Source organism: Myotis myotis, unplaced genomic scaffold (assembly GCF_014108235.1).
Source record: "Myotis myotis isolate mMyoMyo1 unplaced genomic scaffold, mMyoMyo1.p scaffold_m19_p_2, whole genome shotgun sequence".
Lineage (NCBI taxonomy): Eukaryota > Metazoa > Chordata > Mammalia > Chiroptera > Vespertilionidae > Myotis > Myotis myotis.
The window spans coordinates 165,229,608-165,240,068 of NW_023416324.1; the positions used below are offsets into that span (position 1 = coordinate 165,229,608).

Genomic DNA, 10,461 nt, shown 5'->3' on the forward strand with positions numbered 1-10,461 from the left:
CAGCACTCATCCACCACCCACACTTTGGGCAGTCCTGACATACATTATCCAAACTGCATAAAGTGGGAAGGAAATGAGAAGTCTAGAATAACTAGATCCAAGTAGTCAAATGGAGTAGACTCTTCAACTCCCACATGTCTTTCACTCTGCCTGTTGGTACTATTAAACCTCATTGCAAAATCGTTTTCTCCAGATGGCAGAAAATAAAACAATTAACAGCTCTTTACAGTTTATGTCTTATATCCTCGGCCCCCAAAGAAAGAATTATTGGTCCCAAATCCAAAGATTTCAGAGAAGGGACTTACTGGGCCAACCCAGGTATAGTGCTCACTCCTCTGGCTGGGGCTGTGTTACCTGTGGTCAAGGGCAGCCACCTCAGGAAACACGAGCTCTCCTGGGAACCATGTGAGTGGTGCTGGGTGCAATTCTCAGAAAAGGGATACAGTATTACCAGAAATAAGGGAATTTGCCAGACAGATAAAATAGCAGGTTTCCATGTATTAGGTTGTTATTTTCCTCTACCTATATCAACTGAATAGATTTTCTGAAATATATTCCACCCAAAAAAGGGGTTTATAGCTCAATAAATGTGGAAAAACTATAGATGTTATCACCTTCATAGAGATTCATAAGACATACTAGCATATACACTCTAAGAAGTCCTGTTTGTTTTTTAAAAAACCACCTGTTTAATTATGTTTAATCCAGTGTTTCTTCAAATTCATTTGATATCTAAAAGCTTTTTTAATGTAACATCCAGTAACACCCTATAGGATTAGTGTTCCAAGAACAGGTTTTGAAAAAGCCCTTCTAGGTCATAGAGCAAGCATGTCAAACTCTCGGCCCACGGGCCACATGCCTCGGTTATTTGGCCCGTGTTAGCCTTTGAGTTTAACATGTTTGTCATAGAGGCTCTCCAGGAAGATGTGGCCCAAATCCTTAAAACAAAACAAAAATTTAAACAAACCAAAGAGCTAGATATTTAGAGAAACTGGTAAAGTATTTATAAAGAGTCATTTTATAACATAAGTTAAACACCATCAAAGCTACCAGTGTCTAGGCTCAGAGTTTTGTATGTTGACATGTTAACATAGGGTACATCTCTGCAACTCCAAACCTCCTTTCTCTGGAACATCCCCTTCCCAGGGCCCTGTCACAGGTTGCTCAGAAACCTTTTCATGTGATGCCCCTTTGAGGTAAGGTGTATCTTTATGTCATTATGCGGCTGGCCACTGTGGTTGGCAAAACCAACTTAATAGCACAGGACAGCCGTTCTACCCTGTGTGCCCATGTAATAAAAGGCCCCACTGGGGTGAGCAACACGCTTGAGAGCAGCGTTAACAGCACCCCGCATCTGGGGAAGCTTGGAGGCGGAGCTGACATTAATAAGTATAATGAAAGCCTTCTCCTCTCTAATGAGAGATTAGGATCTTATACCAGATCAGCAAACCAGATTATAGGCACAACTAAGGGACAGAGTAAACTGCCTGGACAATCAGGATCAGGGGGCATGATACAGGTTGGCCGCCAAGTCTGGAAACACAGGCAACTATATAATAAATGGTTTTTGATATGACTTTTAATGTATGATAAAATGATACCTATGTTTCTAGACTTTGTGGTCATTCTGTAGCCAAAGGTGTTATTTGTATGGAGCAGTCACCAGATATCAGGAGGCACTGTTCTAAATGCTTCACTTGAATGAGCTAATTTCATTCTCACAGCCACCTTGTGAAGTAGGTAATGCCCTCATTTCCATGGGAATAGGTGAGAAAATTGAGGCACTAAGGGATTCAGTATCTGACCCAGGATCCCACTGTTGGTGAGTCGTGGAGTTGAGCTTTGAGCCCAGGAAGCCTCATTCTAGAGCCCATACCCTCCAAGAGGCCTAAGACACCTGAGCTTTGCTGAACAGCCACTAGTAAACAGGGATTTGGGTTCTCTAATCTTTTTTTTTTTTTTTTTAACCACAGGTGGCACAGGAGTAATCACCATAACTCACATCTGTACTATTCTATGCAGTTTGGTCCTCATCACAACCCATTACAATAAACCAGGCAGAAGCTATAGTTCCACTTTATAGATAAGGAATCCGGGCCTTTAATGGGATCCCTACCTACCAAATGGCAGAACCATGTCTTCTGAGTCCAAGAGTCTCATGGTTTTAGCTCATTTTCTTTGCTGGGTTTTGTGGGGGCCAACATCCAAGATGGTCCCCGTGATCCCTACCTCTTATCCTCTCCCACATGAATAAGACTTGCTTGTGGAAGCACTAGGATACTGTGGAAATAACGATGACTTCTAAAGCTAAGTCATAAAAGATGTTGGAACTTCTGGCTGGATCTCTCTGGATCACTTGCTCAGAAGGAAGCCAGCTGCCATGTTGTGAAGATGCTCCTGCAGCCCCACGGAAGGTGCCCTGGTAAAGAATAAAGTCTTCCATCATCCTGTACAAATGCCCAGCCCGAGAGTCAGCCCCCACGGAAGCAGATCCTCCAGCCCCAGTCAGATGATTGCAGCCTCAGCTGACATCTTGACTGGGATTCCATGAGATACCCTGTGATGTTTCATTTTGTATGCCAGTTTGACTGGCCATGGGTGCCCAGATTAAACATGTCTGGGTTTGTCTGTGAGGATGTTTCTGAGTGAGATTAACATTTTAATCTGTGGACTCAGTAAAGTAGACTGCCTTCCCCATGTGGGTGGGCATCACCAATCTGTTGAGGGCCTCGCTGCTTGAGCTGGGTCACCTCATCTCGTAGTCTCTCTTGCCCTCAGACTGGGACTCACACCATTGGCTCTCCTGGTTCTCGAGCCGTTGGACTCAGACTGATGACACCACCTGCTCTCCTGGGTCTTCAACCTGCAGACAGCAGATAGTGGAATTTCTCAGCCTCCATAATTATGTGAGCCAATTCCTTATAATAACTCATCTCTATACACACTATCGGTTCTGTTTCTCTGGAAAACCCTGACTAATCCAGATTCCAAGCCAAATCTACCCAGCTAAGTCACTCCCAAATGCCTGACTCCTAGTATGTGAAATTATGAGATAATAAATGTTCGTTGTTATTCTAAAGCCAATTTTTAAACTTTTAAAAAAAGTTTTGAAGAAATGTTTTGCAGCTATAAGTTCCAACTCCAAAGTTCTGATCCTGATGCAGGTTACTCACTAGCTGTGATCTTGAGAAAGTCTATGAAGCATTCTCTTTTCTAAATAATAATCTAGAAAATTTTCAGAGTTGTGACTAATTAACCATTACAACTGGATTCAGGGACAGCTCTGTGCAAAGATGAACTCCTGGCACACTTGTAAGGAATGAATGACCCTTTCAGTCCTGCATCTGATCTACCAACATAAAGATCTAATGTAAGACTCTGTTAGCAGTAACCACCAAATGGTCATTAAGCATCTCTTAAGTGCCCTGCTCTGTGCTGAGATACCCAGAAGAAAGTTGGCCTTTGCTTACACTGTGTAGTTCACCAAAAATGCCTTCCCTTGCCTCCACCTACTGCGAACCCATCTCTTGCCCAAGGCCCATCTCAAATGCCTCTGAGACTGCCCAAGTCCACTTCATCTGACCCTGTCCTCTAACCTGGCAATGGTGTGCTAAGAAATGTTTAAAAACCAGCTCTCTTGAGAGAAAAGGTCCTGATTTGTACCCTTTCTTGCTTCCTGTGGTGTTAATACTTCTCCCAAAGCTGATTTAAAGCTCCCAACATGATGTCCCTACGTGCAGAGTTGGGAAAAGATGTACGTAGCCAGCTCCAACACACCCCTGCATTTTGGACACTTCACTCTCTGGCTGTCCTCTTGATTATTTTAAAATGTCCCCGGGACCTGTCTCCCTCTCCCATGCCCAGAATCTCTTCCTCGCCAAGCCCTTTATTATCTCCTGCCTGGACTATTGTGAAAGCCTCTTCCCTGTTCTCTCCACCGCTAGGCTGTTCTCACTCCCATCCCTCCTCCCACCACCTTGGAGTGAGCACTCTTACACTGTCATCTCATGGCACCACGCTGCCCATTCTTAAAATCCTTCAGACCCACGGTTTTAATAAAAAGGTCAAAGTTGTTGGATATACAAGTTCTTTAGAACCTCACCCCTGTCTATCTCTCCATCTTTACACACACACACACACCTCACACACTAACCCTAAGGCACTTCTGTGATGAACCATGGCACTCTTCATGCTCCCTTAATATTCCTACAGCCTAAAATGCCTTCTCCCCAGTCACAAATGCCACTCCTCCCTCTGGGCCCACAGGCATTGTCCTCTTCCTCAGCCCCTCTTGTCTCCACATTTCCATGGCATTTTATTGGGAACTCAATTGGAGAACTTACTATGGGGAATCATGGCTGGTTTTGTGTACCTCTGCCTTTCCCTCCCCTTCCAAAGCCATAAGCTCCTTGAGGGCAGAACCCTCCAGTGAGTCTCTTATTCTTCAGTGCCTGGCACCATGTCCTGGCCTGATGGGAGAGCCTGTCTGGGTCTGGAGAGGGGAGGGATGGTGCTTGGAGGTCAATGGGGTGAGGCAGTAGGAATGGGCAGAGCCAAGGACTTCTCCCATCCCCCAAATCCTAGGAAGTCTCCTGGCAGACAGGGGTATAGGTTGCTGAGGCAGTGGGCTTAGAGGGTAGGGGATGAGGAACAGAAGCCCTTCCGGAACTCTATAGTGGCTGAGGCTCCCAGGACCTCAATCACACCTGTGCTGAGTGTCCACTGTCCATACTTAAAACCCATCTCTTAGGGTCTGTGTCTTTTATGTTGCTTTAAAATTAGTAATTAGGGGCTCAAAGCAACCACTTGGCCACATGTTGAAGGCTCTGGTTCAGATCCTGACCCAAAGGGTGGAAGACAGACACTCCTCTTTTCCCCCCAAAAAAATTCAAACTTAAGTCATGGATCAAACAGACAATGTCTTGAATTTCAGGTAGTTTTCTTAAAATAATTGCAAGAAAACACCTTGAATGTTAGCTCTGCTCCAATTACAAAGAGAACTCAGCATGTCTCTTTGCTCCAACTGGCTTTTCCATCTGAAAAAGAAAGCTAGTGACCAGATATCACTAATATTTCTAACACTATGATTCTAAGCCAATTCCCCCTCTCTGTGCCTTAATTTCCTATAAAATGAGAATAATAATACCTAGCCATCTGAGAGGGCCATAGAAGATCAAATGAGATAATGAATACAAAATACCATTTTAAGCTATACTATAGCATATTAGTTATTTTTTTAATGTTATTTTATTGTTTAAAGTATTACAAATAGTAGTACATATGTCTCCTTTTCTTTCCCCATTGACCTTCCCTTGGCGTCCCCTACCACCCCCTCTCCCCCCAGTGTCTTGCGTCCATTGGTTATGCTTATATGCATGCATACAAGTCTTTCGGTTGATCTCTTCTTAACAACATTTATAGCCCTGGTCCATGTGGCTCAGATGGTTGGTCCTGTGCACTGAAAGGTGACCAGTTCTATTCCCAGTCAGGGCACCAAAACTAGTATATTAGTTATTACTCATAAATTTAAATGCTTTAACATGATTGTAGTCATTGTGGTGAATGTTAACTTAGGAGAAAAGCAAAGGTGCATTAAAGGCACGTCCGCCTAAGTGGGGACTCCTCACATGGTTGGGTAAAGTCAGAGATCAGACATTTTCTGGGTGAGCAGTGGACAGACACTCCTGGCCAGGCCTGTATCAATAGTTTCCATTATAGCTTTTTTATTCCCCAAGATCTACACAAAGAATTGACCATTAGTATCCAGGCATGCTAGCTTTTGTTTGTTTGTTTGTTTGTTTGTTTGTTTGTTTTTTCAAAACTCAAAATGCTTCTTTAATACTAAATGCTAATTTATAATATTTACTCAGTTTTATTAAGTTATAAAATATATCAGTATTCTGAAATTCATATCTATCTATTATCTACCTATCTATCTATGGATCTACCTATCTATGGAAAAACAGCAGGTACCCAAAGGGGCGCCAGCACTCCCATCATCTCCTACATTGCATAGCCATAGTACAGAGAAATGCCCATGTCTTTTTCCCTCTCAGTGAAATGCTGCATTTTCCCCAATTTGGCAGCATTCTCACGCTCTAGTTGAGCCTTCCTCTTCATGGCCTCTCGATCTGGCCTCTGCTCATTGGTGATGGGTGTTGACATTACTGGCCCCAGAACCTCAGGTTTCCTCCATGGAATTGGTTGGAGGGCGAAATCCTGGAGTGGATAGTGTTTGTGAGGCTTGAGCGGGGTCTGGGGCTGGCTCAACGCAGACTGAACAGGCTCCCGCTGGGGAGAAGCACAAGATGAGATTTTGTAGGCCCCAGGCCCAGAAGTAGGAGGCTGACAGACACTAGGGCGGCCAGGGTTGTTCAAATGTGGTGCGGCTGAGTGGTCCTACATTAGCCAAGCTGGTCTGGCAGGACAGGTCAAAGATGCAGGAGTTGGCGGGGATGCGTTGACTGCAGCAGGCTTGGCAGGGTTGGTCACAGCAGGCCGATGTGATGCCAGAGACTGTGGCCTGCGAGGAACAGGTCGAGCTTGAGGCTTGTCCATGGTTGGAAAAACCAATGGCACCAACTTGACCTTCCCGGGAGAAGGCAGCTGGTCCTGGGGTGGAGGTGGAGACCCTTGGTCAGCACTTCCATGTGGTTTTTGGGGTTTGACTTGAGTTTTCACAGGACCTTTGCCCTCATGGGGCGTATCCAGCCATAGTTTGGTAGCCTGGCCTGGCTGGGGGCCTTTGGGGTTGCTTGAGTTTCCCAGGGCCTGCAAGAAAGACAGGTCAGCTTTCTCATCACTCTTCTTGCCCAGTGCATGGAAAACCTGCACAGACTCCAGCATGTGCATACAGAGGCTGCTGCGAGGCTTTTTGATGGCCTCTTGTGGCAGCTCAGGATGACTTTTCTTTCTCTTCATCTTGGGAATGGCTAGATTCTCCTCTGCCTTTGTTGGGGTCCATTGCTGTTAGAATGCTTGGCCATGTTTGCAGGAACCATGCCACTGGCTGCAAGTCCAGGGATTCCCAAAGCTGTGAACAGAGTCAGCAAAGAAGGAATGACATGGAGACAGCATTTAGTTGATCAGCATCCTAGCCAGGTTCTCTAGCCAGGTTCTAGCCAGGTTCTCCAGCCAGGTTCTCCAGCCAGGTTCTCTCCAGCCAGGTTCTCTCCAGCCAGGTTCTAGCCAGGTTCTGTCTTTATTGTCCTGTTACATCTGTATTTATACCAGTTGATTTTAATCCTATCCATTCCATTCCAAAGGTTAATCTAGTTCTGTTGAGTTTAATCCTGTCTAGGTTAATCTCTGTGTTCCATTATAAGGCTATTCCAAGGTCACTGCTCTGCTGATAAACTACAAGGAAGTGACTGAAGGAGATTATCCTACCCAGTAAAGGTTATGTCCTCCCAGCCTCACTGCTTGCCTTTCCTGGGACTGCCCTGTGTTGGTGGGTCTCCAGGGGTATAGGCTTTGGTGCTTTCCCTGGTGGGCAGATCCCTGGGGATGTGGGCCCAACAAGTCCCAAATTTATTGCCAACAGCCTTAGTCTAAGTTCTTCATAAGTAGTACATGGTATTTCTGTAACACTAGGGAGTTTCACTGATTTATTCTCTTCCTTAGTCCTGTTAATCCTAACTCCAGGGAAAAATCATCACCTGGGGAAACAACCTTTCTCAGAGAGGTGACCTTGGTTAAAACACATAGCACTAAGAAGGGGAGCAAACATATTAATAACAGTATGCCATATATGCCACATCCCTTGAAACATATGCTGTGCAGATGTTTCTTCCCTGCAGCGACTGTGCCAAGCAGCAAGGATGGACCGGCTTCCGGCATGCCTTGACTTTGTTCCCTGACTGCTTCCTCTCCTCAGCTCTCTTGGAGTAGTTTTCTTTGTTTCTTTTGTTTTTTTCCAGCCCATGGCTCTTAGTTTTGCTGGTCCTGCTGGCTGCAGCTTTCTGAGGTTTGCTGTTAGAATGCTTGGCCATGTTTGCAGGAACCATGCCACTGGCTGCAGCATTGCAAAGAACCACTTCTCTCACAAACACACAATCTGGGCTCTTGGGCTTGATCTTGGCCTTGGGAGCATCAGCGATAGGCTCAGAGGCTTTATGTTTGTTCTTCGAGCCTTGATCAGTGCGAGTCTTTCTGACACTTGACTTTTTCTGCACTACGTGCAACCTGAGGCCCCTGGTGTCTTTGGTTTTGAACACCTTTGGTCCTTGGAGCTGATCAAGATGATCCAAGGAAGTTAAGACCTGTGGAAGGTGAATACCTTTCACCAGTGTAGCGATGTCTGCAAAACTGTCATTAGATTCAGTCCCATTTTCAAGTGTCCCTTGGTTGTTAAGGCTCAGGCTATTCTTTCCCAAACCACAGTTGTCACAACCAGGCTGCTCCTCTTGGTCAAGGGGATCAGTGCAGGCCAGCACCTGAGGAATGTCAGGAACTTCTGACATGGTCAGAGAAGAAGAGCAGATATCAACTGTAGATGCGAGGAATGAAGATGTCTCAGTTGCTGAAGCCAAAGAGCACATGTGTCCAGTACGAAAGTCACTGGTCATACTGGCCACTGGTCACTGGTCACCAGCTACTGATCACTGGTCAGTTGCAATGATCCAAATTTATTTACGGACAACTCCATGGGCACCCCAAGATTCTACCAGGTGGTGGTAGGTTTGGTGGGAGAATGATGTCACAAAGCAGGCAGTTTAAAGGGATGAGAGAGCCAATCGGGAGGTCAGGTTCCCAAGAAGACAGGATTGGATAGTGGGAGCGATAGGTGGGCTAAACCAACACTGAAATGGCTGAGCTCTCAGGAAAGCTGTGATAGTCTCACTTTCCCCAGGCTCTTATGTTAGGGAAGTAATCTCAGTTTGTTACAGACATTCATGAATATAATTAACTACTAGTTACTTATATTCTCTATATTATATTGTATAACATGTTTATCATTATATATATATTGCTAATATCCTTAGAGAGAATGGAAAAGGACATCTAGGTTGTACACTTACAGTTGTTCTGAAATCATACCAGTCCATGTCATTAGTGAATTTACCGTGGCTTTTGAGGAGCAAGGGAAAGGATTAAGGAGCTCTTTCTGTCAGTTGGTTGAGCAGTAAAATGAAGTTTATTTTTTTTTTATCTTTAATTTCTTTATTGGTTAAGGTATTACAAGTGTGTCCTCATCTCCCCCCAATGAACCCCCAACCTCTCCCCCCCATACTCATGCTTTCATCCCCCTATTGTCCATTGGTTTGGCTTATATGCATGCATACAAGTCCTTTGGTTGATCTCTTCCCCTTACTCCCACCCTCCCCTACTTTCCTTCTGGAGATTGATAGTCTGATCACTGTTTCTCTGTCTTTGGCTCTGTCCCTGTTCATCAGTCTGTTGTTCTCTATATTCCACAAGTGAGTGAGATCATGTGGTATTTATCTTTCTCTGACTGGCTTATTTCACTTAGCATAATGCTCTCCAGTTCCATCCATGCTGTTGCAAATGGCAAGAGTTCCTTCTTTTTCACCGCAGCATAGTATTCCACTGTGTAGATGTACCACAGTTTTCTAATCCACTCATCTGCTGATGGGCACTTAGGCTGTTTCCAAATCTTAGCTATGGTGAATTGTGCTGCTATGAACATAGGGGTGCATATATCCTTTCTGATTGGTGTTTCTGGTTTCTTGGGATATATTCCTAGAAGTGGGATCATTGGGTCAAATGGGAGTTCCATTTTTAACTTTTTGAGGAAACTCCATACTGTTCTCCACAGTGGCTGCACCAGTCTGCATTCCCACCAGCAGTGCAGAAGGGTTCCTTTTTCTCCACATCCTCTCCAACACTTGTTGTTTGTTGATGATAGCCATTCTGACAGGCGTGAGATGATACTGCATTGTTGTTTTGATGAGCATCTCTCATATAATTAGTGACTTTGAGCATGTTTTCATATGTCTTTTGGCCTTCCATATGTCCTCTTTCGAAAAGTGTCTATCTAAGTCCATTGCCCATTTTTTTGATTGGATTGTTTATCTTCCTATTGTTAAGTTTCATGAGTTCCCTGTAAATGTTGGAGATTAAACCCTTATTGGTGATATCATTGGCAAATATGTTCTCCCATGTAGTGGGTCTTCTTGTTGTTTTGTTGATGGTTTCCTTTGCTGTGCAAAAGCTTTTTATTTTGATGTAGTCCCATTTGTTTATTTTCTCTTTAGTTTCCATTGCCCTAGGATCAGTATCAGAGAAGAAATTCCTTCGGCATATGTTTGCAATTTCGCTGCCTGTGGATTCCTCTAGTATTTTTATGGTTTCCCATCTTACATTTAAGTCTTTTATCCATTTTGAGTTTATTTTTGTGTATGGTGTGAGTTGGTGGTCTAGTTTCATCTTTTTGCATGTATCTGTCCAGTTTTCCCAACACTATTTATTGAAGAGACTGTCTTGACTCCATTGTATGCT

General features: G+C 44.3%; 1 protein-coding gene across 1 annotated transcript; it reads right to left on the reverse strand.

Moving 5' to 3' along the window:
- Positions 1–6,003: 6,003 nt before the first annotated feature.
- On the reverse strand, positions 6,004–9,178 carry LOC118677722 (uncharacterized protein C2orf78-like). The gene is given in 2 exon segments (XM_036353069.1): positions 6,004–6,948; positions 7,842–9,178. Coding segments are annotated over 2 exon segments (1,671 nt in total). The 5' UTR covers positions 8,568–9,178.
- Positions 9,179–10,461: the final 1,283 nt, after the last annotated feature.